We start from the raw sequence: 27,512 nt of genomic DNA on the forward strand, positions 1-27,512 counted from the left end.
GGCTTTTGACCAAGGCATTTATTTTTCCCAAAGTACATCCCCAGTTTACAGAGTCCCACATTTAAATTAGAAATCCTCACGTCTTCCATTCCCAAGGTAAGGAGAGATGGTATCAGGAGGACCAGAACATGTGAAGCTCTACTCTACTGCAGGCCAGGGGCTGGCCAGAGACGAGCCAGGAGGTGTCTGCACTGGCTTCAGAATAGCACCGTGATGAGGAAGCAGTCCCTTCTTTCCCTGGGCTCCAGTCAGTGAGAAGAGGTGTCCCACTTTGCCTGTGAGGCTGTTACCCAAGGTCCAGAGGCCTCAGCCTCCTGCCTGCAGCTTGCACCTGGGAAGACCCTCCAAAACCACCAGCTTCTCCAGTGTGGCAAGGGGGCGTCTCTCTCTCCAGGGTTCTGTCCCATTCCAGGCTCTGGGTGAGGGACACAGATGGGATGGGGGTGAGGTATCTCAGAAGCTGTGGGCACAGAGGGCACAGCAGGGAGCAGGGCAGGAGTAGCAGGCCACAGCACAGTGAGCTGTTTCCCAGCAGGAGGAAGACATCCTGCAGGAGGGACTCAGCCTCCCACACAGGGCCCTCAGCATCTAACACAGGGCTGATCCCTGTGGTTGCTCAACGAACATTAATTTACAGAGTAAATAAAAGGAACAAAACCTCTAAAGGCGGGAAAAGCAGAGGAATAAAAGCTGACCCCCGGGGAGCCCTCTACAGACCCCCAGAGAACCAGTGTGACCAATGCCAGCTTCCTACCAGAAGGCTGGCAGAGGAGAGGACACAGCCCAGGGCGGCACAGGGAAGACCAGGTGGGTGGGGGAATGACACGTGGTCCAGCACGTGCTGCTGCAGGCCTCTGCACACCTGTGTGTGTGGCCGGGAGCATGCCCAGTCTCAGTGGGGGTGGGAAAAGGCCAAGGCCAGGGCCAGAGCAAAAGGAGGCAGGAGAGAGTTTCAAGACTCAAGAAGATATGATTACACACAGGATAGGAAAAGGGCTAAGAAATGGTAACTAGTGTATCAGAGCCATGGGGAAACAAGATGGGTGACTGTGTAGTATGTCTTTGGAGAAATAAGGCATGAGGTTAGTCTGAATATTGTGTCCTTTGGAGAAAAATGGCAGCCGGATGGCTCATGTGGCTTTGGAGGGATTAAGGACGTGGGGTGGTCTGTGTATTGTGTCCATTAGAAAAAGCAGCAGGAAGATTTGGTGTTGTGTTTCTGGAGTTCTAAGGCAGCAGGATGACTTGGGAATCGTGTCCATGAGAGAAATAAGGCTGCAGGGTAGTCTGTGTACCGCATCCTTTGAAGAACAGGCAAACCTGTCAGAGCAGGACTCATCTGTTGAGGAAAGGCTCACACGGAGGCCCCAATGCAGCCAGAGGGTGGGAGCCCCCAGGCAGGGGCAGCAGCTCCTGGTCAGGCTATTTCTTGTCCATCATCTGCATTTCATGAGGGAAGAAAAAAAGGAGGAGGGGGCTTTAAGGCTGACAGCCTTCTGTGCTAGAGGCCCAGACATGGACACAGGAGTTGGGTAGTAGGCATGACGAGGAAGGGCCCTGAGGGAGACCACCTCTCAATCCCCACCAGCCCACTCACCCGGCACAGCTCCTTCCTGAGGGCCCCTCTGCCCTGCCCTCCAAGGCCTGGCTCAATTCCCCCTCCTCCAGCAGGAAGCCCCTCCTCAATTTCCCACATGGATGCTCCTAAGAACACAGCTGAGAGGAACCTCCTCCACTCTGGCTTCTGACCTCCCTGCGGAGCGACAACTCCCACTTGGCCTCTGTCCACATCTTGGCCTGAGCAGAGTGTTTAGAAGAAAACCTCAGGGGCTTGTGTCACCCTGCCCCTCCCTCTCTGTGTGTCCCCAGGAAAAGTAGTTCTCCCATCCGGGCACTGTTCTGTGGTTATCCAGTTTGGCCAGACACCTGGGGAGAGCAGGCAGGCTGCCTCCCTGCGAGGCGGGATCAGGAAGCCCACTGCTTCATCCACAGGGCCACATTCCCCGCAGCTGTCTTCAGGCACCAAGCAGGCACCCTCTCCCCATCTGCTAGAGTCTTCTATGTTCATTTGGTTCCAAACAACAAGGAGGAAGACAACTTTTTCCCTACATTCCCTAAGATAACCATTGAGGTTAAAATAATATGTTTAACAACAATTGATATTGACTAACCAAGTGCTAAACACCAGGAATGTGAATGCCTGGCTGGGAACTTTATTTCCAGTCTCACCTGAGTTACAGATCACATGACTATGTCCTGCCCAATGGGATGCAAGCAGAAGCAAAGGGAGCTATTTCTAGTCACACTCTAGAAAGACACACTTCCCTCCTTCCTTTTCCCCTCTTGCCTTTGGAGGGGGTGTGAAGCTGGAGGGGTGTGGAGCTGGAGTGGCCTGAGGACCTAAGGATGGAAGCTTCAAACTGAAAAGGACAGAATCCTAGAAAGAGGAAACTGGCCCAGCCCATCAGCTGCTTTATGACTCATTATGCTCAGACTATTACGAGAGAGAAAGAAATACCTGGCCTGGGTGAGCCTCTGTCACATGGGTCCTATCAGAGCAGCTAGCTAGGACTTGGGTTACTCAGCCCTCTGCCATCTCACCAGGGGAAGGTTGCTTTCTGGGGAAGCCTCAGGTCACCAGTGAAGGGTGATTACCACCCACCCTCCTTTATGCAGATGCATGAATGCACAGACAGGCAGGCTCAGCACCATAGGACTTTACCTTCTTTGTTCTCAGAGTGTTTCAGAGGTCGTAGGGCTGCAAAAAAAAAAAAAAAAGAGGAGGAGGCTAAGATGAGGGAGAAACCATGGAAAATGGGGGTGCAGGAGAAGCAGGAGAAGTGAGAGAGGGAAAGGTTGGAGGAAGGGGCAGGAGGAAGAGGTGGGCAGGATGGGGACACCATCACTGCACCAGGGGAGGAGCCCTAGGAAGCCATCTTAAGCTTTAGTCCATAAGTCCCAGTTCCACTCTCTGTGTCTTGTCATTCCCCTTTCTGTCAGTTTTCTGTATCTATAGACTGGGGACAAACACCTTGCTCTGCTGGAGAAGTGGAGCTGCACTGAGCTCACTGTACAGACAGTGCAGTGAGGAGCAAAAGGAGGCTGGTGTATTTGCAGATGTCCCCAGGGGAGCCTGGGATCATGTGCAACGGAGGCTGCCCAACTCTCCGCCCCACCTGTTCTCCCCACTCCCTCCCTCTGCCAATGACATCTGCCTCTGAGCATGAAAAATGAGGCCTGATCCCAGGGCTGTCTCCACGCCTGCCACATGGGCACCAACACGTGAGAATTAATTGGCATAATTTATAGCAGTCCCCAGGTGTCAATCTTCTGCCCTTCCTCGTGCGGGGGTGGGCAGGGAAGTGGTGTCAACTGGAACCATTCCAAACGGCTCAGTGAGAACCTGCCGCCCCCAGCCCGGGTGCTCCTGGAAGTGAGGCCTCCAGTGGCTGTGGGGCACCAGGGCCTCAGCACCCGCCCCAAGCAGGTCTCCAGGTCTTCCAGCTCCGCGTCCTTTGAAAAGCACTTTCCTATGAAGTCACTAGAGAAGGCTTCAAAAGAGCACTGGTGCCATCAGGGAAGGACCAGGTTGATATTTTATAGATGGGGAACTAAAGCCTGGAGGAGCAAAGCACCTCACCCAAAGCTACACAGCTCTTTGCCTAATGGCAACAGGACTCCAGTGTATTAAGCACTTACTAGGCACCAGGTATGTACTACATTTTCTTCCATATGTATTATCCCATTTAAATCAACCCAGAAAACCTAAGGACCTGTTGTTATCCCCATTTTACACAAGAGGAAACAGGCCAGAGAGGCACAGTGGCTTGCCGAAGGCTACTGCTTGGAGGACACAGCCCACTCTGCCCTGTCTCCTGAGGCCATGCTCCCACCCTTTAGAAGCCCCCAAAATGCACAGTGCAAGGTTCATCAGGTGTCATCAACTCTGGCATCTGGGCCAAGGTAGGCAGGAGAAAGGGAGCAGTTTGAGGGAGGGATTCAGGAGAGCTAGCTCTGAGCAAAGAGTCGACTCTGGGATAGGAGACCTCAGTCCAGGGATGCACTTCACTCAAACCTCAAAGCAAATCTGGCCCCTTCAGCTCCCCAAGTTTGCTCTCCTTCCCTTGTGTTCCCCTAAGCAAGAGGACCAGCTCCAAGCTCAGACTCACCTGTCTTGGATCCTTCCCCATCCCCATCCTGGTCCTCAGCTCCTGGAAGACAAGAACTCAGAGTAAACAAAATACTTTCTCAGCCCCACTTTCATCCCTGCACTGCCCCACCTGGGACATCACCTACAATCCAAACACCAGGCACAAGGTTGGGGCTTGAGATTAGAGCAGAGCTGGTCCTGGGACAGTGTGAACAAGCTCCCAGCCTGCAGCCCACCACTCACCTAGCCAAGGCCCATTCACTGACTCCTCCGCCAGTCCATCCACCCCACACACTTACCTGCCCACTCACTCACCAACCCAGTCAACTGCCACCCTCCAACATGAGCACCCAGCTCTGTCTACCCACCAGGCTTCCATTAACCCACCCAGACATCCATAGCACAGGCACCCACCTACCTGCACCTGGCCCATTTCTTCCCCATTCTCCTTGCTGACACCTAGGCTCATGCCTCTATCTGTTTGCCCATGTACCACCCACCAATGGCCACTCACCCAGCTACCAATCCCCAAAGTCAACTCGCATTGACCCTCAGCCCACAACAGCAGCAGCTTAAGGTTTTGCACACCAAGGCAGACACACGCTTACCCCATGATGTATAATCATGAGTTGGATTGGTGCTGTCCCCTCTTACCTTCTGCCAAGTGACAATGCAACAAGACTAGCACCTTGATATTGGACTTTCCGTCCTCCAGAATCATGAGCTGATACACTTCTGCTCTTTACCTTACCTGGTCCCTGATATTGTTATAAGAGTACAAAATGAATCAAGACAGCAACATATCCCAAGACCCGCGTGTGTGTACACACATGCACCCCCTCGCTCACCTGCATTCTCCTCTTCACAGCTCTGTTTGATCTTTCTCCAGCACACAAAGGCCAGGGCCACCAGCAGTGCAATGAGACAGACAGAGAGCCCCACAGTCACCCACAGGGCCTCAGGGGGGAATGTCATGGGCTGTCCTGAGAGGGAAGAGGGGAGAAGGAAACTGTTATCCCTGGCCCCACACCCCTGAGGACAGCACCCCCTAACTGCAAGGTACAAACAGCAGCTCCCACCCTCCCTGCCCCCAACACCATGAATGAAGCTCACTTGAGTTCCCGCTACCTCTTCTCCAATCACCTGCCAAACCCTGACAGGGCTACAGCTGTCGAAGACAGGCCTCCACCTGGAAATCTACAGTTGAGTAATGTTTAAGAGCCTTCTAAGGGTCCCTACTGATTTTAGAATAATGCTTCAATTTTTTCCGGATGATTCAGGGATCTCTATGATCTGGCTGCTGCTTACCCTCTCCCAGCCTCTCCTTCTAGTTTCACTGCAGGAACTTCGACTCCAGCCAAACTGGCATCCTAACCACCTTCTGCAGAGACACCTGGCTCCTTCCAGCCTCCACACCATTGCCAGTTTCCCTTTCCAAAGAGTGCTCCCAAACTCTCCACCTAGCTTGAGTCATGCCCCAGGGAGGCCTCCTGACCACTCCGGCCCCACCTGGCAATATCCCCATCCTATGAATCAGGAGTCAGTACTACAGCCTGTGGGCCAAATCTGGCTTGTGGCCTGTTTTACTATAGCCCCTGAGCTGCTACTACTACTCATTCTTACATTTGTAAAGTGTTACCAAAAAAAAAAAAAAAAGGAAGGAGAAGGAAGAACAGAAGGAAAAAGAAGCAGAGGCAGAGAGTGTATGTGACCCATAAAGCATTTACTACTCTCTGGTCCTTTTCAGAAAATGTATTCTTAGTTCTGTACCAGATGAGGGCCCTGGAGAGAGGGTTGAGTTTCCTCAAGGATTCATGCAGGTCTGAGGGAGCCCTGCCAGGGGAACAGTCATGAGAAACACTGAAAACTATCCTGTTAGATATCTTGTGTCAAAAGAGAAGGAGTTGCATACCCCAAGCCAGGTTAGGATCAGAAGCTGTTCTGAGCGCAGTCCTCCATGAGCCTATCACCCTCACCATCCCCCAGCTAGGTCCCTTTATGGGTCCTGGGAAGAGTCTTGGGGAAAAAAAATCTAACAAAAACAGTGCTCCCTTCCTCACTCTCTGCAGACACATGGCCATGGCATCAGCAGCACAGGGCCAGCAGCTTCTTCAGAAGCCACCAGCAGTTTAGCCAGCAGGGTCCGTAACAGTTCAGCTGCAGAGGCACCCGGACAGATGCACCATAAGCAGTAAAAAAGCTCATGGAAGTTCCCACTGCATCTGCTTGCAGCAGATGTTACTTTCAGAGGGCGTGGCTGGCAAAACTGCTTCTCTGGACACTGTGAGCCAAGGAGCCCAACACCCAGGTCAGCAGGAGCTGACATGGCTAGCCAGGAGGGCCAGTCCAAGGAGCACACATTAAAAACAACAACAAAAAAAAAAACCTGGTTGGGTACAGTGGCACACCCCAGTAATCCCAGTGACTCAGGAGCCTGAGGCAGGAGGATATCAAGTTTAAGGCCAGGCTCAGCAACTTAGCCTGACCCTGACTCAAAATAAAAAATTTAAAAAGGCTGGGGATGTAGCTTAATGGTAGAATACCCTTGGGTTCAATCCCTAGGACTGCCCCCCCCAAAAGGAAAATATATCTGGAAATCCCAGGATGGGGCTTCAGCAGCAAAGGAGGGGACAGAACTGCAGAAATCCTCAAAGGGAATGTCTCTTTCTACATTCACCTATAAGCTAATGGTGGTCCCTGGAACACAGATCAGACTCGCCCTCATTCACCTATTAAAGGACAGAGCCAGCTGGGGCCCAGACTCTCCTCTTCAGGCCCCATGTCCAGATCCTGGTCCAGAAAGTCCTCTCCGTGGAGAGGCTTGGCATGGCACACTCAACATCGCTAACCCCCATCAGGTGTGGGAGAGACCAGCTGGAGGACTGAGAGTCTGAATCCCAGAATGTTTTACAAAGCACAAAGCTGCCCGAACAAAATGCAGGCCAAGGGCTCCAAAGTAGGCCAGACCTGCTCTAACAAAACCAGGAGGTTGGCTGGCAGGGAGGAGGGAAAATTAGGCTGGGAGGCCAAAGCTGGATTCAGATCCTGGTTCATCAGCTTGCTGCAGAGTGTGAGAGCCAAGATTCACAGACCCCCTGCCGACAAGTTTAGAGGGGCCATGAACCCTCTGAATTATATGCAAACTATCACAATTATCATTTACTCAATTTTTAAAGAGGTGCCTGACTTCCAAAAGTTTCAGAGCCACAGTGCTGGTCTGTGGTCCTGGAGAAGTACCCTCTTCTCTCTGGACCTCGGCTTCCTCATTTGTGGAACATATTTGGCAACACTAGCCTAAATGAACCCCTTTAAATCTTAGCTACTAAAGTGTAAAATACAGAATTTTCTCTCCAGTGGAGTAAATGCTCTTCCTGCAATCACATTTATAACTCAAAAGCCCTTTCTGCACACAGCAGCACCCAGCGTGCAAATGATCTCAAATTCCTCCCTCTTCCCCAATGAGAGCTTCATGTTCTCTGTCCACCTCACTCTATCTTACATTTTTTGGTCTTTATTGTGAACACACTGTTTTCCCCTTCCAGATCATATGCTGTTCTCTGAAAGGTCAAGATAGCTCAGAACATCCTAGGACACAGACAGTGACTCTCTCACGAGGCACCTGCTGGGGCCTCCAGGGAGAGGATGGTCTCAGGCTTAGGGAGGGGCTGGGCAGTGGGAAGTTAGGCTGGCAGAAAGGAAATGCCTAAGGGAAACAGAAGAATAAGCCTGCCCCCTGGAAGATTAGCAGGGTGGGCATTGGCTCTGGATTCCTCAGAAGCAAAGGACACATGGCTGGGTGCAGCAGCTCTGCAATCCCAGAAGCTGGGAAGGATGAGGCAGGAGGATTGTGAGTTCAAAGCCAGCCTCAGCAAATTAGCAAGGCCCTGAAATACTCAGCAAGATCCTGTCTCTAAATAAAAATATTAAAAAGGGCTGGTGATATGGCTGAGTGGTTAAGCACCTCTGGGTTCAATCCCCTATGCCAAAAAAAAAGTGAAGGCCACAGAAGGCCCAGCACATTCCAGGGGGAGAAGCAAGACAGGAATAAGTTAGTGAGCCCTGAGGTTTATGCAAACACAGGAAACCAGAGGAGATAAGAAGCTGGGTGGGCTGAGAAGGTCAAGCAGAAGTCATGAAAAGAAAAAAAGAGAAGCAGATACACAGGACCTGCTGTCCTGACCTCAGGGATGTGGAGGTCCCTGGGAAAGCTCAGATGGCCCAGATTGTGGAACTGAGAAGTCAGACTTAAGTAAACAGGCTATGAAAGGACTGGACGGAGACTTCTCAGGACCAATCACAGATGGTGATTGCCTCCCTTGACCTGAAGGTGGATCTGAGCCCTCTTTGCACCTCCAGATGCAAGGGGTATGCACCTGGGCTAACTGGGACCTGAAAAACAGATTAAGGGATCACCCAACAGGCAGTTTGGGTCTAGTGGGCATCTTGACCACATGGGGGCAGCAGAGACAGCCCTGGCCAATCCAACCGGTGCCTTTAGGGAGCTCCAGTCTGCAGGGAGAAGGGCTGACCTTGACCCAGGTGAGGGGGCTGACCACCCGAGGAGGCCCCACTGTCTCCCAGAGCTTTAGAATCAAATGGTGCCCATGGACTCAGCAATGCCTTCACACCACCCAGAAAAGTTCCTATAGGAAAGCACCCTCACCAAGTCCCTGGGTGTGCCTTGTGGCTGCCCAAGAATTCCTACCCACTCCTCCAGATTCCAGGCAGGCACTTTTCCTGTATGTAAGAAGCATAAGCACCATCTCAAGTATGCTTAAGAGAGCAAATATTATAAATGATTCTTATCAGCTCATTAAAGCAAGTCTCTTAAGAACTTCTTGTTTGGGAGATTTTGAGACACCCAAAATCTGAGTGATTTTTAAAAAAATTTTCTGACCACCTTGAGATTCTACTTAAAAAAGAGGCAGTTTCTCCCTCTGTCCTTCCCCAACTGATCCTGCCCCCTCACCTGTGATGGTGACAGAGCCATGTGCATCCTGCTGCAGCACGGGGTTGCGCACCAGGCAGCTGTAGGTGCCATCAGCGCCCAGCACCACCCTCAGCACGCTGCGCACGTCGAACAAGCCCTGCTCGTTGGCCATCTGTGACGTGGTCACGTTGCCAGTCAAGGGTACACCCTGTCCATCCTGCCAGATCACCTCGGCCTCAGGGTAGCCCCGGTGACTGAAGCAAGTGATGGTCACCATGTCCCCAGGCCGCAGGTCCTTGCTGGGCTCCAGGGTCATGCTGGGTTTTGAATAGGGGGCTGGAGAGTGGCAGAGAACAGGGAGTCAAGGACACAATCAGGGTAGGGGGATGCACAGCAGGGCAAGGGCACGTGTGCCTGTGAGCACAGGGGTCAGCAGTGGGGCTAGGGTCCTGGGATCAGTGGTAGGGCAGTGGGTCAAAGGATGGCACCCCACTCCTGGTGCTCACCTGCCACCTGCAGGCTGACAGCAGCGCTGCCAAAGTCCCGAATGCTCACGAAGCAGGTGAAGCTGCCTTCATCAGCCACACGCACGCCCTGCAGCCTCAGGGATGCGTTGCCCTGTGCCAGCAGGTCTGGGAAGAGCATTGTACGGTTGGCATAGGCACTGCCCTGGTCCCGGCCCTCAGCAAAGCTATGCACCAGCTGTTTGGTGTCCGTCAGCTGCCAGATGAGGTTGAGCTGTGCCAGGCTGAAGCCAGGCTCAGGCGAGAAGGAGCAGTGAAGGGTGGCATCAGTGCCCACCAGGGCCACCACCGGGTCTTCAGGGACCTGGACCTCCACAGCTCCTGAGGATAAGACCGGAGGGGTAGGCAGTGAGGAGGGGCAGGGACTCTATACCCCCCACAGCCTCCTCCACCATCAAACCCCAGTCCCTGTTCCATCTTCCTATTTTCTCTTTAGACCTCAAAACAGGATTTTCAGATATGGAGTCCCCCTAGTCTGAGAGGAAACAACAGGTTGGCCTTGGACTGACAAGATCCATCCCAGGGGTCCAGGACTGGGGCTGAGTGATTCTCAGGGGTTCCAGCCAGCAATCTCCCCTTCTGAGCAGGACTGCTCCCCTTCCTATACCAAGATTCTCTGCTGACCGGATGCATCTCTATCCTACCCTGAAGTTTGAAAAGCCTTGGAGTCAAGAAAGCCTACAAACACTGATACCATGCCACCACCTGGGGTCCCCTCAGCTTTCTCCTCATCATTGTCAGACATCTCATTGTTCTGGAAGATTGTAATAGAAGACAGATTTAGATCCTCCCAGCCCCTGTAGAAAGAACCAGAAGCCCCCTCCCTCAGAGGAATATTTAAACAAAAAAACCTGTGGGGCTGCTGTGGGATGTGATGGTGACAGAGCTATGTGCGTCCTGCTGCAGCACGGGGCTGCACACCAGGCAGCTGTAGGTGCCATCAGCACCCAGCGCCACCCTCAGCATGCTGCGCACATCGAACAAGCCCTGCTCATTGGCCATCTGCGACATGGTCACATTGCCAGTCAAGGATGTATCCTGCCCATCCTGCCAGAACACCTTGACCTTGGGGTAGCCCCAGTGGCTGGAGCAAGTGATGGTCACCATGGATCCAGGCCACAGGTCCTTGCTGGGCTCCAGGGTCATGCTGGGTTTTGAATAGGGGGCTGGAGAATGGCAGAGAGCAGGGAGTCAAGGACACAATAAGGGTAGGGGGATGCAGAGTAGGGCAAGGGCATGTGTGGCTGTGAGCACAGGGGTCAGCAGTGGGGCTAGGGTCCTGGGATCAGTGGTGGGGCAGTGGGGCAGAGGATGGCAATCCACTCCTGCAGGCTGATAGCAGCGCTGCCAAAGTCCTGGATGCCCACTAAGCAGGTGAAACTGCCCTTGTCAGCCACACACACACCCTGCAGCCTCAGGTAAGTGTTGCCCCTGTCCCAGCAGGTCTGGGAAGAGCACTGCCCTGGTCCCGGCCCTCAGCAAAGCTATGCACCAGCTGTTTGGTGTTCATCAGTTGCCAGATGAGGTTGAGCTGTGCCAGGCTGAAGCCTGGCTCAGGCGAGAAGGAGCAGTGCAGGGTGGCATCAGTGCCCACCAGGGCCACCACCGGGTCTTCAGGAACCTGGATTGCCATGGCTTCTGGGGGAAGGGTTATGGGGTGGGTGGTGAGGAGGGGCCTCCCTGATCCTCCTTCTCTCCTCAGCTCTCCCTAGGCTCTGTCCACCCTGCCTTTTAGGTCTGAGACCCAAAGTAAGTTCATTGCCTTTGTTCCTTATTCAGTCAAGGAGAATATGATGAGCACCTACTATGTGCCAAGCATGAGTTAGGAAAGCAACAGAGAATGAGACCAAGGTTACATTCTGCAGAGCGTATATCTTAATGGGAGAGAGGGACAAAGTAGCATACAAATGCTCACAGGCCTGTGATTAGGGTATGAAAGAAAGAAAGAAGCAGAGGATGGATTAGAAAGCAAGGTGGTAGCCAGGCACAGTGATGCATACCTTTAATCCCAGTGACTAGGGAGGCTGAAGCAGAAGGATCACAAGTTCAAGGCCAGCCTCAGCAATTTATTTGTCTCAAAATAAAATAACAATGTAACTCAGTGATAAAGTTCCCCTAGGTTTACCCCTAGAATGGAAAGAAAATAGCTTTTTACAAAATCTGGAGGGTACTGTTTTAAGTGTTTGTATGTAGTACTGTGGATTGAAACCAGGGACAGGGGTGCTCTACCATGAGTTCCATTCCCAGCCCTATTCATATTTTATTTTGATACAGAGTTTTGCTAAGTTGCCCAGGCTGGCCTTGAACTCAGGATCCTCCTGCCTCAGCCCATGAAGTCACTGGGTTACAGGCATGCACCACTGGCAGGTACTTTGCATCTGCTGGGCTCCCTAATATTCTAGTTTTACAAACTGGGAAGTGGAACCTAAGATGGCATTCACCAAGATGCTAATAGCGATTTTCTCTGGATAAGAGGATGACAAGTGCTTTTTCTTTTCTTCTCTTCCTAAGTAAATATCATTAGCTTTTATGCAAGAAAAAAAGAAGAGCCATGCCTTTAAATATGGTGGTGGTAAATCACAAGCTCTTGAAAGAGTCCATATTCAGCTGAGATAGAAAGCCGGTGTAAGAGTGTCCCAGGTAGAACAGCAGGTGGGAAGGCTCTGAGGCAGGACCCAGAATGAAACCATCCAGAAGGTACCCTGATGGGAGAGGGCCTGTCTGAACCATATGCAGAAAATTTTGAGAGACCAGATAAGGAATTTAGGGGCTTTTGTTTGTTTGCTTGATTCTTGCTTTTTTATCTGTAATGGGAAGTCATGGGGTCAGGGGTGTTAATCAGGCATAATGCTTAAAATTCACTCTGGCTCCACTGCAGAGGGAGACTAGACGGTAGAAGGGCAGGAGGGAAAGCAGTTAGGGGTGACATCAGTGGTCCCTATAAGGAATGGTGGTGACTTGGCTTTGGAGAGTAGAAGTAGATGGAGAGAAGTGGCCAGATTCAAAGTTGATTCAGGAGGGAGAATAAAGAATGTGCTGATGGGTTGGGGTGAGGGGAAGACAGGAGCCTGAATCCTGGAAGCATAGGTCAACTCCAGCCCTAGAGCAGGCCCCAGGACATGTCCAGATCTCCCAGACAGGGGCAGGATCCTCTCTCCCATTCCTGCCACTATCCCTTGGAGTTCCCCTGCAGTCTCCCAACCCAGGCACCTCTGCCTCCGCTGTAGCTCTCCTCCACTGCTCTGGAAAACTGGCAGGGTCTGCTGCCTTTCTCCAGGAGGCTAGCACTGCCGTTTCTTAGGTAACAATTACATTAGGCAAGGGCTCTGGGTAGGCACACTCAAGATATGTGAAGCTCGGTCTTGAAATGAAGCTAACTGAATATAGCACCCATGGACGGTTTAGGAAAACAGCATTTTATGGTTAATATTTTTACTGTAAATTACACACATAATCTTTGCAGTGTGTGAAGATCTCAAAAGGTCTTAAGCTAGCTCCGGATCTCTTACTGAAACCCATGAGAATTTGAGCAAGTTCTCATCCCCTTCCAGCAGGACCAGAGTATCCCTTCTAAGGGACATGTGGAGTAGCCCCTGGGGAGTCACTGAGAAATCAGACTCGCCACAGTAGAGACATGCACTACCTCCTTATGACCACAAGATGGCGCCAGACACACGACTCTCTGGGAGGCAGACATTTCTTTACAGTGTACCAAGAACTGTGTGGTATACATCATTCCTTCAATATGGTTACTGAGTACCTACTATGTGTTAGATACTCATCCTGATCTTGGAGATATACCCTGCTCTTTGAGCAGGGTAGCAGCTCCCAATAACCAAGTACAGTATGTCAGGTGGAAGTGAACACTTGGAAGAATGCAGTGAGGTAGGGGATGGGGAGGGACAAAGGGTGGCATGCTATTTTATACAAGGTAGCCAGAGAAACCTTGCAGAGGAGATGTCATTTGAGCAAACACTTGAATTAAATAAGGGATGGAGTCATGCTGATGTCTAGGGGAGAAAGTTCCAAGCAGAAGAAATGGTACGTGCAAAGGTACCTGAGGAGGGAACACGCGGTGTGTTCAGGAAACTGCACTATCACTACATTAGTGCACAGTGCTCACATACCCATTCTACAGACAAGATAGTAGATGCTAAGAAAGGTAAAGAAGGTTGCCTCCTGGATCCCAAGAGGTGGAAATGAGTGTGTGCCTGCCAAACCAGCTTAGCAGGAGCCCAGGTGGGAGTGAGTACTCTCACACACATTACCATGATGGCTGACCCTCCCCTCACCTGTGAGGCAGAAGCACAGTACCCCCAGGGCTGTGCCCACATGTACACCCATGCCAGGGCTGACCGGTCTGTGCAGCATCTTCCCGTGAGGCAGTCGACAGCTGGGCTCTCCGTGGTGGAAGACTGCCCTGCCCCTGCCTGTGGAGAAGAGGAAAAGGAAATGAGGTCTTTGTCTGCAAAGGTCCTGCCCAGGCCCTTTCTTCTCAGCTCCCCAGGACTGGCTTGGAAGAAGGATGCAAATGCCCTCACCTGCAAGACTCCTGGCTGTGGGAGCCTGGTGAGGAGCTGCAGGAGGAAGTCAGTGGGGAGGCTGGACCAGGACAGGTGGGCAAGGGCAGCTGGCATCCACCCTCAGTCCTATAATGTGAGCATCCAAATGTGAGAAGGCGGCCAGGCAGCAAGGAACGCAAGGCCAGTCTGCTGTGGGTCAAGGCTGTGCACAGATCACCTTGGCTCGAGACAAGAACTGCTGGGACAGTAGGAACTCAAGACTGCAGCCAGACTCGGGGATCAGCCCTTGGTGTGCACTCTGCCCTGAAGGCAGCTGGGAGCCACTGAAGGTTCTCGAAGAGTGGGAATGGCATGGTCAGGGCTGAGCTTCCTAAAGTTTAACCTGACAGGTACTGCAGAATAATCAAGGGGACCTGTACCAAAATGACAAAGCAGGTCTGGGTAAAAGTGACAGCAGTCGAGAATGTGGGGAGCGAGAAAGGAAGTAGCAAGGCTGTCCTTGGTTGGCTGTGAGCCCCAATGACTGGGAGGGCATTCACTGAGGCAAAGAGCGTGGAAGGGTTCCATGATGGGCATGTGAAGCAAGTGGGAATTTACAGAAACTCCCAGGGGAGAGGACTAGGAGGTAGCCGAGTATGTGAGTGTCGGGCTTCAGACGCTTATTTGCTAGTTAAGCACATGTGTACTGAGTCACCAAGACCCATCAGAAATGAAAGAGGCCAGGAGTGGGGGTGACATCTAAGGCTGAAGTCAGGACTGAGAGAGAAGTGGATCTATGGCCACAAATCAGGCCTAGGCCAGGGGACCCTAGACTTCCTGGGTACAGCCCTGCTTCCAGTCTGATCTCCCCCAAGGTGCCCAATTCAGGCAGGCTGCACATGCCTCTTCCCTGTGTCCCACAGGCTTGATTGCTCAAGCCACGTAAACAGTGTCCATCTATGCCAGCAGACCCCGATCAGCAAGAATACGAATGGTCCCCATCTCCTAATGACCCTGGCAGACAGGCTGCATGACTTGGTTGTATTTATGCAGGAGAAAAAAAAAAATTCCAGCCCAGATAAATTAATTTGTTAATGTCGTGTCAATTGCCAGTTAACACAGCCGAGGCCAGGCCTGCTACCTCTCTGCCTGTCCACGCAACAAACCTCACCTAGAGCCAAAGCATCGGTTCCAGTCACAGATGCCCAGGCTCAACCCTTCCAATCCCTGCCAAATTTCCCCCATCCCCAGCAGCTGCGCTGAGGGAGTCCCTCAGCTAAGCCGGGTGCATCCTGGCCAGCCCCAGCCACCCACAGTGGGGAAGCCCTGAGCAGCCACTTCCTTTCCAGACACGTCCGGTCCAAAATCTGGTGGCCTCAAAGCCTTGCTGCCTGCTGAGTCAGCAGCCTCCCGTGCTCCATTCATAAAGGCACCCTTGGCAGGCACCACTTCCTCCCCTACAAGGGCCACCGCAGCCCACAGGACAACCTCAGCAGCTGCCTCCACAGTGCCTACCCACACTCCGCAGGAAGCACCAGCACTAAGGACGAAGGAGCTCCCAGATTCCTTCCTCTCTTTCACCCCCAGACAGAACCAAGTCCTATCTGTTCTTCCTGGGCTGCATCCCCCACCGCCCCACTGCTGCGGGTGCCTGCCACCTCCACTTTTTCCCCTCCAAACTCATTCTCTCAGCTGCATCCAAAACAGGAATCTGTTCACATTCTTCCCCTGCTCAAGAACCTCCCATGGTTCCCTATTCACTACAGAAGGAAACCCACATTCCTCTGCCTGCTTCTCAAGACCCTTCTTATGACAAGCTAGTCCGTACATGTAGTCCATACTGGTCAAGGTGATTGCTGACCTAGGGTCACCAGGGCATGTCTGCTGACTCTGTGCATTTGGGGAGCACAGGAAGCACCTCTCTTGATCAGGACTCCCCAAAGGGCCAAGTTGTCCTTTCCTCCAGAGGAAGGAGGAGGGGCTTTCATGGGTGGGCACTTGGCCTGCTTCCTTGGGTTCCTTTCCTAGACTATGGACCCAGGAAGCCCACCCTTGTGGCCTGACAGCCCAGAATCAAAGAGAACTGAGAATTCCACAGCACCAAGAGAGCCCAGCAGAAGTAGGTGCCACAGGGACGCTCCAAGAGAGGACCCAAGATGCATCCCCATGAACCCAAAACAAAGGGAGCCGAGACTAGGCTCTGGGTCAAAATGCCCTGAACCTGGGATGCCCCATAAGAACTGCTTAACCCCTCCATGACCACCAGCATCACTCAATCTCCCAAGCCCCAACTCCTTCCAATCCCTGCAGAGGCTCCTTGGGCAAATTTCTCACAAAAGTGATGAGAAGGATCAGAGAGACACAGAGCTCTGAAAATATCTTAACTCCTAGATCCAGCTATATCTGAAGCAAGCTGCATGCCTAGACGGCCAAATACTTGAGCCAATCTTTGTTTTTTACCTTAAGGCCATTTGAGTCAAGTTTCTATTATCTGCAACTGAAGAAGTCCTTCAATATAGATTCAGTCATGTACTCAGAAATTCATTTAACTACTCACTGAGTGCCTGGGGGGGGGGGAGAGACAGTAGGGACCGAGGCGACCAAGTTCGTCTATTCTCAAGGAGCAGACTACAACAGGGAAGATGGATATGCACATAAATTGGTACAGTTCAGTACAGGATACATTTTAAAATATAGTGAGGGCCCCTGAAAAGCACCTCAGGGTCCTAATAGCCCCAAGACTCCTGAAGAACAATGAGCAGCTCCCCAGGTAAGGCTGGAGAAAGACAAAGCCACCCCTTCTCTGACCTCAAGGGACCAGTCCTAGCTCTGTCACCCCCTCAACCAGACTTCCTTAAAATAGCAGAAAGTAAGTCCAAAGTTTGGTCTCCAGTTCCTGCTCTGATATTTTGCTACTCAATCTTTTTTTTTTTTTTTGTACTAGGATTGAACCCATGTGTGCTTAATCACTAAGCCACAACCCCAGTCCTTTTTTTTTTTTTTTTTTACAAGTTGCTGAGGCTGGCTTTGAACCCAAAATCCTCCTGCCTCAGCCTTCTGAGCCACTGGGATTACAGGCATGAGCCACCCACCATGCCCAGCCTTGCTCTTCAGTCTTAATGAGGTGCCTTCCCCTGTCTGAGCTTCATGTTCCCATTCTAAAAGAAAATATTTGCTAGAAACTGATAGCACTTCATCAGTATTTTAAGCTTTTATGTACTATATCCTTAAACTTCAGGCTATTAGCGGCCATCATCACATTAAAATGTACATAGTGACTGGCAGAAACCAGTAGCAGTTCCCTTCTAGCCATTTTCCCCTTCTGTAGAATTCTGTAGCACAGGGCCACTCAGATAGACTACAGATCACAGCCTCCCTTGCAGGCGGATGTGGCCACATGACCATCTTCTGGCTAACAGGATCTGAGAGAAGCAGATATGTACAACTTCTGGTCATGCCCTTGAAGAGGAGGAACTTATCTTCTTCTTTCTCCTCCCGCTTCCCACTGGCTGGCACACAGCAGGGGCTTCCAGGGCCACACTGCCAAAGACAACACTCTGGGCACTGCAGAGCAGCAAGACAGAAGGATCCTGCAGGGCTGCGGCATCAGTCCTGGATATTCCCAGACGGTCACATGGGTGAGAAATAAGCATCTGTTCTAGCATAAGTCACTGTTATTTTGGGTCTTTCTTACAGCATCTAAACTAACTAATTTAGGGAACCATCCCTCCCTTACTTTCCCCCTTCTCTTCTCCCCCTCTCTCCAGGCTATGAAAATTGCCATGCTCAGAGCCACAAAAGGAAACCACATCTAAAATAAGTATCTCAAAATATGAACTGGAGACTGTCTCATCACAGTCACTCAGCCCAGCTCAGGGGATATTTCAAGGGTGAAGGGACCTGGGGATTGTTTGAAAAGGAGAAGAGTCAAGAATGGTCTGAAGTCAAGAACAAATGAGACAGGCACAGCAGCTCACACCTGTAATCCCAGAGGCAGGAGGATGGTGAGTTCAAAGGCTGCCTCAGCAACTTAGCGAGACCCTATCTCTAAATAAAATATAAAAAGGGCTGGGAATGTGGCTCAGTGGTTGAGTATCCCTGAGTTCAATCCTCAGTACCAAAAAATAAAAATTAAAAAAGAAAAAGAACAAATGGTCCCAGGTACACAGAATAGAATGGGGAAACCTGGAGATGAAGCATGTTTAGGGGAAGAACAATTCCTACTGAACTCAAGCTAATGAGCTTCCACTCCAAAATACCTCATGGACTCCTGGACACACAGCAAGGGCTCAGAAAGACAGAGACAGAAAACAGAGGACCCCTCTCTGCCCACCCCTACCACCTGTTCACCCTCTTTAGTGACAAGTACCAACTACCTCCTAGCATAGTCCACTTGCTTTCAGGCAGCTCTCTTCAGTGGAAAGCACTTCCTTATTCTGAGCCAATGTGTATCTTCTAATATAGTCTATGATAGTCCAACTGACCCCACTCAATCCCATGAACCACACATTCAATCCCTTGGACCACAAAGAACAAGCACGCCTCCTTCTTTATAGACCTAAACCATTTGATCTTGACAAAGTCACCACCGGGGAGCCATGTCACATGGGTCACCAAACTAACAGGCTATAAAATCCGCAGCCTACTATCACAAGTCATTTGCAGGACTGGGGATGTAGCTCAGTGATAGACAGCTTGCCTAGTATGCATAAGGCCCTAGGTTCAATCCCAAGTACCACAAAAGCAAAAAAAACAAAGTGGAAGTCATCTGCACTCATTGCTGCTATCTCACCTCTCTGCTGTCCTCCTCTGATGGAATTGGGGAGGGAGTGGAGCCTTATAGAATGTTCCATTTGTTATTATTACAATTACCCAGATAAACCAAGTCCATCCCTTCATACCATGATCTCTTTATTTAATGTAGTAAAATACCTGTAACATGAAGTTTACAATTTTAACCTTGTTTAAGGAAACAATTCAGTGGCAGTAAGCAAACTGACAGTGTGTGTAGCCATGCCTTGAGCTTTTGAAGTATTGTTTTCGATAGTTCCCGGTGCACAGAAGATGCTTAATAATTTTTGGTGAATAAATTTTAAAAAAAGAAGAAATATCATATAGAAACGTTGTTCTCTCCTCCATGCTGTGGTCATATGTCATCAAGGTCCTCAGGGAAAGGACAGGAATAGGAAAGGCTCAAAGAACTATCTGCCCCCAGATTAATGGCCATCCACAATTCATCATTGAGACAGAGGACGTTTCCTCCTGTGCTGCCACCCAGTGCCCTCTATCCATCTCATCCCCAAGGCTGTCAGGAGTGGTTTCACTATTTCTGGCTGGGGATCAATCAAATGGTGTAGAACAAGGAAAAAGGCTCATTTGCAAAACCATAGTAAAGCCCTGCCAGCTCCTCCTGATGGGCTCTTCCTCAAGGGCTTATTCGATAACTGGTTCCAGAACTTTGCCAGGAATCAAGCACAGATCACTCATTTCCTGTTCCTGCAATCTGCCTTCTTCCCTCTAAAACTGGTTATTTGTCCATTTCAAGCCTTCCAGCATTAATTCATTCATTCATGCTACGAACTATTATTATATCACTTTACAGGAAATTCAGGGATGGAGAGATATTTAATAAGTTGCTCAAGGGTACAAAGCTGCTAAGTGGCATAAATATTTAAAATGCCAAATTTCATAATAGGGGAAAGGGTTTGGGAAACAAAGAACTGTAATGAGATCTTTGACACAGGTTTAGGTTTATACAAGGTTATCTGGGCACACAGGGTAAAGCAATTCACTGGGGTTGGGAGACTTAGTAACAACTGCACAGAGAGGGGGACACTCAGCTGCCTGGCAGAGGGTAGAGGGGAACAGTCACAGAGGCATGAACTAGTGGACATGACATCACATTCCAGGAAGACAGGACTCTGGGAGAGGCTGTCAAAGATGAGGTAAGGGAAGTACTCAGGGGTCAGTTAAGGATTCTGGAAGGATTGATTGATTCTGTACATGGTGAAAAGCAGGAATGGTGAGAAGGAGTGACCACTCCTCCGCCCCCTCTCCCACTTTCTATTGACTGTCCTGAAATATCCCTGACAGCTTATCACAGATATTATCTCCAAGTTCACTCAGCACTGGGACAGGTAACCCCAAGGGCTAGATTACAAATCCAGTTAAAATAGACTCTCACCTCCCCACCTGGCCTGCATCCCATTCCTTCTGAATATCTGCTCCTTACTTCCTTAACAAACAAGCAAAACAGCTGCCAGGCAGATCATCCGTGTCTCTAGCAGCTAGTCTTTAACAATTAATTATTTTCCTCTGTATTCTTCATCGTAGTATGCCCCTTTCCTTCCAGACTAGCTCCTTCGGATAATAGGGGTCCACCTTCCTGCAAGGAACCCAGTCTGTAGGATGCTGGGGGGAAGGTAAAGGGAGCCTGCAACCAGCAGCAAGCGTGGGCATGTGACCAGATCTGACTCAGTGGAGAACCCCTGCCCCACCCCCTCTCGATGATTGGTTCAGGAATGGGCTGTGAGCCAAGCTGCACCCAATCGAGACTTCCCCAGAGCATTTCTGCAAGAGCCAAAAGAGTCTGAAGTAAAGGCTCTTTGTTGCTGATTGCTGGGAAAGATACGGTCTGGGGCTGTTAGTAACCATTCAGTACCAAACATTTAAAGAACAGATCCAAACAAATAAGTAGAGGCAGAGATGAAAACTAGAGACACACAGAACCCTAATATCATGATTTAAGCTCTGATACCTGAAGCAGGCTGCCCAAATATTTAACAAATACTTGTACCAATATTTTCTTTTTCTTAAGGCCATTTGAGCTAGGAGTCCTTGAATATATTTGGATATATCTTGTTTCTCTCCACCTCTGCTTCTGTTCCTGGTTATTCCAAGTCACCATCATTTCTTCCTGGATGGACTACAAAGCCTCTTCACTGTCTCCCCCACCTTTATGACCTATGCTTTACACAGCAGCCAGAGTAACTGCTATAAAATCATAAACTGCATCAAGTAACCACCTTCGACAGTTAATCCCTGGGCTGCTCATTTTACTTGGGCTAAGATCTCAGCCTCTACAGAGCCTGGTCTGGCTTGGCCCTGCCCAACTCCCAATACTCACTTCTCCCTACTTGCCCCTTGCGTTGACAGGGATCTGCTTCAGCTCCTACATCCTAAGACCCTCTTTCCAACCTCACAGGGTTTCTGCCAACATGCATCCTTCATCCTGGATGACATGGCTAATACCTCTTTACCTTGAAGATGCCCTTGGCAGGAAAGCCAAGGCAGAGGTCTGCCACTCAAAGGAGGTCCCTGTTATCCACCGCATTCCGTTTGTGGTCCCCATGTCATACTGGTACCTCCCCGAATAGGAACCATGTCTGCTTTATTTGGCTATCACGTCCTTAATTCTAGCTTGGTACATTGCTCACTGAAGGAGTACATGTGTGTTCAGATGGAGAGCGGATGGATGGACAGATGTTTGTATGTGGGAAGAGGATCCAGAAACCTGACCATGAACCCAACCTTGGAATGTGGGAGTGAGGGTGAGCCTACATTTCCTTTCTACTTTGGCAGTAAACATGTAATTCTTTTGCAATTAACAAGAAAAAATAAAAAGGAAAACACAACATCGACGATTTATATGGATTTCAGACCAGGTGCCACCACCCACTTGCTCCATTCCCTAGGACAAATCCCTGGCCTCTCTGGGTCCTCATCCCCTCAACCATCAAAGAAGAGCTCAAGCCACCATCCCTTGCTATGATCATAATCACAAGCTGGGCTGGTGACATCACAAGAAATGAGCCCTACTGATTAAGAAGATGACTTTGGAGTCGGAGAGCCAGGTTCAAATTCACACTGCCACCTCCAAAGTCAGGTGGCTTAAGGGAAATATGCTGATCCTCATTTTGCTCACTTGTAAAATGGGAATAATAAACCCTATCCTCAGGGGATAATTATAGGACTCAACTGAGTAAAAGGATCTAAACAGACCTAATGAACACTAGGGGCTCCATAAATGGGTGGAGGCCCTGGGGAGAAGGAAGTGGGGTCTCAGAGTTGCCTGGGAAGCGCTTCTGTTGCCCTTCCCTTTTCCTGACAATCTGAATCAGTGTGGGCCTTTTTTTGTCCAAGGCTGTCCACTGGGCACCACACCCCAGTCCCATGATCCCACCCAAGAGAGCAATCCAGTCTTCCTCTCCAAGTGATTTCTGTGTGAGTCAGGACTGCCGCTTGTCATCAAGGCTGACAGGCAGAGTAGCCCAAGGTCTCCCTGGCATCCTCCACCTGCTTCCCCCATGCCTGGAGGAAGCACAAGGAAGAGAAGGGAACAGAACAAGCATTGGACAGAGTGAGTGGCCTCCCCAAACACACTGTCCTCACTAAAGCATCTTTTCCACACCGAGGTCAAGGCTCAGAACCTGGAGGGGGCAAAACCATAGGCCTCAGCAGGCTTGAGCACATGGGGAGACTCATGTACAGCAGCGAGTCTGCCTCCATCACTCTCTTCTGGCCAGGGGGCTGCCCCAAAATGTGTTTGCATCTTCTAGGGACCAACAGCCACTTGACAAGGCAGTGTGATGCCATCTTTTTTTTTTTCTTGGTACCAGGGATTGAATCAGAGAAACTTAACCACTGAGCCACATCCCCAGCTCTTTTATATACTTTATTTATTTATTTTTAATTTTTTCGTAGTTGTAGATGGACAGAATGCCTTTATTTACTTATTTATTTATTTTTATTTTTTTTATGTGGTGCTTAGGATCGAACCCAGTATGCTAGGCAAGCATGGTAGGCAAGCGCTCTACCACTGAGCCACAGCCACAGCCCCTATACTTTATTTAGAGATAGGGTCTCGCTGAGTTGCTGAGGGCCTCACTAAGTTGCTGAGGCTGGCTTTGAATGCACAATTCTCCTGCTTTAGCCTCCTGAGCCGCTAGGATTATGGGCATGGCCGGTGCGATGTCATCTTGAAGAGAGATCTGTGCAGTGGCTGAGAAGCTGACCTGTATGTGCACAGGGATGCACACACCCCTGAAGGCATAGAGACCTGAAAGAAGTCAAAGCCACACTGAGCATCAAAGGAGGTCCAGCCAGAAGAAAGGATGGCCACAAGGGGAACAACAAGAGGGGAAAAGAAGGGATGAGAGAACAGGAGACCACACCAGAGGGCAGATCCCAGGTCAAATGCCAGCAGGCCTCAGCACATGCACCTGCACCTCCATCTGTAGAGCCCTGCCAGGTGTCCACCTAAACAGGCCTCCAAGTCCCACCCCTGTCAGAAGCCTTTCCAGACTCTACACAAGGAAGGGAACATTTTCCCCAGGTACATTCTGCTCAATGCCTCCTTGCCTCCAAATTCTTAGATTCTACCCAGAAAGAGACTCAGTCTGGCAGAACGACTCTGCTGACATCTCTCCACTTAAGCTGCAAACCCCTCTGGCTCTCCCAGGACAGGGTCTTACCCATAAGCACCTGTTCCAGCATTTCCCCTGGGAAGGACAGATATCCAAAGACATTAAGGGTGTGGAGAGAGCATTTATTCTCTGGATCACAAAGAGAATGAGAGGGAGGGTTGGGTCAGCTGTGGTGGTAGCATAAGTCAGAAGCAGATGGTGTAGGAGGGACTCCTGGAGGCACCACTGTGACAAACACTAGGCCTCTGGGACAGCAAGAACTAGCAGCAATGGCTCTGACCACACTGTGAGGAACACTAGTCTCTGGGTCTCCAGGTTGGGGCGTCCTTCTCCCTAGCTCCCCAGATGAGTCTTCTCCACCCTAGGGGACCCTTACTTAACCTGTTTGATAGGCTGCAAAATGAGTATAAAACCTGGCGGCTGCCTTCAGAGTGTCAGAAAGAGCCAGTTTTTAGGCAGACAATAGATCACTTCCACCATTTGCCAACTGTGTGTCTTTGGGCACGTGACTTGCCCTCCCCGGGCCTAGGGTTTCCTTGTCTGTGCAATGGTGCTAAGGATCCCTAATCTCATAGGACTGCTATGATAATCACATCAGATTACATCTATTAAACACCCAGTATAGATCTGTCCCCAAAATGTGAAAACCCAATGCTCCAATCCAGCACTGGCTGAAACAGGGTGGCAGGCAAGGGTTACATTAACAGTATCTGTGACCCTCCCCCGAAGTGTGATCCATTCTGACCACATCTGACCCCATTCTGACCCCATCACACCCCCAGGCCCTGGCTATACCCTTCTCTTTAGCTGGTGGACTTCCCTGACCCTACTGCCTAGGGACATGGGAAAAGGACAGCAATGAAAAGTCCTACCCACTCAGAGGATAATGGGCAGTGATGTCATCCTTCCCTTCTTACTTCTCCCCTGACCCTGTGACTCAGAACCACAGCTCAGCAGCCCCATGCAGTTATAATCTCAGAGGTTGCTTGGATTTGGTCATTTTTCTGCAGATGGCCCAAGCCCTGTATGTCCAACGAAGAATCATCTGGCAACAGGCATTTGTACAATACTTCCTAGCAGCCTCTTCCAGTGTATGGAATATAACTCATGGCTCTAGGATCACACTGTATCTCTGACCCCAAATAGTACTGCCCACTTCAGTATCAAATCCAAATCCTACTCCAAATAATGAAGATTTCCTACTGCAGAGAAGGCCAGTGTTTAAGGAAGGGGGATTCCCACAGGAAGGTTCAGAACCAGCCTCACTAGGATCATGACACAGACTCCCTAAAGGAGTACTCTGAAAGAACACCACTTCTATAACTCCCCTCAAAAGCATTAAAGCACCCAACCCAGCTGTCAGGCATCTGAGCATCTCGGACATTCAGTCAACCTGCCCCATCAGATGCGGGGGACAGAGCTAAAGGACAAGGACAAGAGGAAAACTGGGTCAAAATCCCAATACCTCTTCTCACACTGAGGCTGCATTAGCTCAGGATTCTCCTCTCACAAGCTCGATGGTCTGATCTCTCAGAGCACAGGAGTCTATAGTGTATTAGAAAGCTCCCTGCAGGGGTGCAGAAGACCCCACTGATGCCATGAGCGCACAGAACTTTGGAGATCAGTCATGGGACAAATGATGCAGCTGACGCCACTTACTGCACCAGCAAAAGCTTTCTCCCTTAAGAATCTCCTTGCCATATGATGTGTTAGAGCCAAAACTGATGTTCACAGGGCTGATCCAAAAATCACATGGAAATTTTTCATTAACATCAGGACACTCTTTAAGCTGACTGTGGCACAGCCAACATGGGGGGGGGGGGCGATTCCCATGGCCCACAGTTAACTAAGGATTAGTGCTTAAGCTAGGAAACTCCAGCAATCAAGGAAATGCATACATCCACAATACTCCCATTCCCAAGCAAATTGGAAACCTGAGCCACCACTTCCTACCCAGCAGCCCCAGGGCCCTCCATCTCTGCCTGCTGCTCAGATCCGCCCAACCCATCCCACAGGTTTAGAATTCAATTTCAAGTACAGACTTCCATTTCCCTGGCTTTCAGAAATGTCCCATCAATTTGCAGGCCCCTAAGCTACAAGGAAACTGCTGCCCAGCATCAGATTTCCTAGGGATTTCTGGGAGGCCAGAGGGAATTAGAGAGGAGGCTCAACTAAATAAAGAGCTCTCTTACAGTTCAAACAGCTTCCTTACTTTCAAATATAGAAAGTAACTACTACACACATGCTCATAAGAAAAGGACTTGGGGCCTTAATTCAATGAAGAGATCAGGCTCATTTACAGATTATCCACAATCACTTTAACGGGGATAAATAGGTTTTCTCAAATAAATCAAACACCCCACCCCCACCAAGTACACACAGAAATCTTTGCTTTACTATTTGCTTAATGTTTTCCCTCAATGATAGATCCCATGTCTGAGTCATCCATCACACATTTCTCATTAGGCAGGCTTGGCTTAGAAATAAATCCCCTTTTCTGCCAGTTCACTGCCTTAGGCTCCCCAATCGGCCAACTGGTGAGTAAATCTTAGCAATGGAGGGCCCCTGGGGCACTGAGATTCAATCCCCTCTGCTCTAGTGTGTCCACCCTGGACCCCTACCTTCCCTCCACTGTCTTCCCCAACTCCTCTCCATCCTACCTCACCCCAATCTCTCTAGGACTTTCCAAGCCCAAACTGCCCCATCCCGTTCCCGCCTCACCACCTAATATTCTTGGTCCTCTTAAGCTGCCCCTACCAGTCCTTCCCCGAATCTGTTCTCCTCATTCCTACTGCAGCCAGTGGAAGTCCCTCAATGATCCACTCCTTCATTCTTCAGGGTCAAACACGGTGGACCCTCCTCTTCTCCGCGGCTCCCCCTCCTCAGAGCTGGCAGGCAGAGTGTTTGCCTCGGCAGGGCCCCAGAGATTGCTTCCCTCCCAGCCCCGCACAGCCGCTTCGCTAAGCTTCCAGAACCGCCAACAGTGACAAGATCTGCCCCCATCCCAGCTCCACACCCAGGGCTTCAGTCATCACAGTCACCCACGCAGCCTCCCACAGCGGCTCTACGCGGGCGGGACAGTGCCCCAGCCGGCTCTCGGCCCCAGGGAAGGGAAAGCCAGGTTAGGGGTGCGGTGCGCCCTGGAGCTTACTCCGAGCGCCAGGGCCCGATCGGCGGCCCGGCTTCAGCGCGCTCACAAGTGCGGAGCCAGGAGGGGCCCGGGGTGCGGGGCGCTGCGGGGGAGTGGGCGCCGGCCGCGCTCCGGCCACCCTGCCACAGGCCGCGCGGCCCTGGCCCCGCCGCAGACAAAGGCCGCCCCACCCCGCTCCGCGCCGCTCCGCACCGTGCCGCGCCACGAAAGCACTCACCGCGCTGCGCCGACTCCCGGGACTCGGGGACGCGGCGGAGCGCAGCCAAGTCGCCGCAGCCGCCGCGAGGCCCGGCCCGAATGAGGGCCGGGGGCGGCGGAGAGTCCGAGGGGCGGGGCGGGCTGGAGGAAGCCGCGGGCCCGGAAGGCGGCCCGGGTGAGCCCCAGAGGCCGGATTGGCCCTGCAGCGGCAGTTTGGGGCAAAAGCTGGAGCGAGCCCGCCCGCTGGGCAGGGCCGCGGGCCTGGATCCCGCCCCAGACCCCAGTCGCGACCCTGGAGGGAAAGACTCTGGGAAGGTGGCGCTGGTCTACGGTCTACTCACTGCCCTTCCCCCACCCGTATCCCACGCTTCAAAAGCCCAAGTTTCTTTTCGGTGAGAGAGGACAGGTGACTGGCCGTTGACCACTCCCACCCTCCGGGCTGCTGGCGGCAGAGCAGAGCTGGATTCTGGCTGTCCGATCCCAGTCCTCTATTCTCCCTCGACTCTAGGCAGGCACAGCGGCTCGGAAAGGGTTAACTCGACCGCGAGAATTAAGAGCTGCTGGGAGCTCTCTATAAATACAGTGTCGTGGGCGCCTGAGCCAACCGCAGGGCAATTTCTACTGAGTTGGTT

At 51.1% G+C, this 27,512-nt stretch overlaps 1 protein-coding gene across 1 annotated transcript; it reads right to left on the minus strand.

Moving 5' to 3' along the window:
- Cd276 (CD276 molecule) lies at nt 1-27,232 on the minus strand. The gene is given in 12 exon segments (XM_046428107.2): nt 1-1,440; nt 2,723-2,758; nt 4,170-4,211; nt 4,999-5,133; nt 9,120-9,416; nt 9,587-9,925; nt 10,456-10,770; nt 10,911-11,034; nt 11,036-11,060; nt 11,062-11,242; nt 13,897-14,034; nt 26,900-27,232. Coding segments are annotated over 11 exon segments (1,596 nt in total). The 5' UTR covers nt 13,976-14,034; nt 26,900-27,232; the 3' UTR covers nt 1-1,417.
- Between the last annotated feature and the right edge of the window lie 280 nt (nt 27,233-27,512).

The sequence above is a fragment of the Marmota monax genome, unplaced genomic scaffold (genome assembly GCF_021218885.2).
Source record: "Marmota monax isolate L192 unplaced genomic scaffold, Marmota_monax_Labrador192_F-V1.1 WCK01_AAM20220418_F8-fsc00111, whole genome shotgun sequence".
Lineage (NCBI taxonomy): Eukaryota > Metazoa > Chordata > Mammalia > Rodentia > Sciuridae > Marmota > Marmota monax.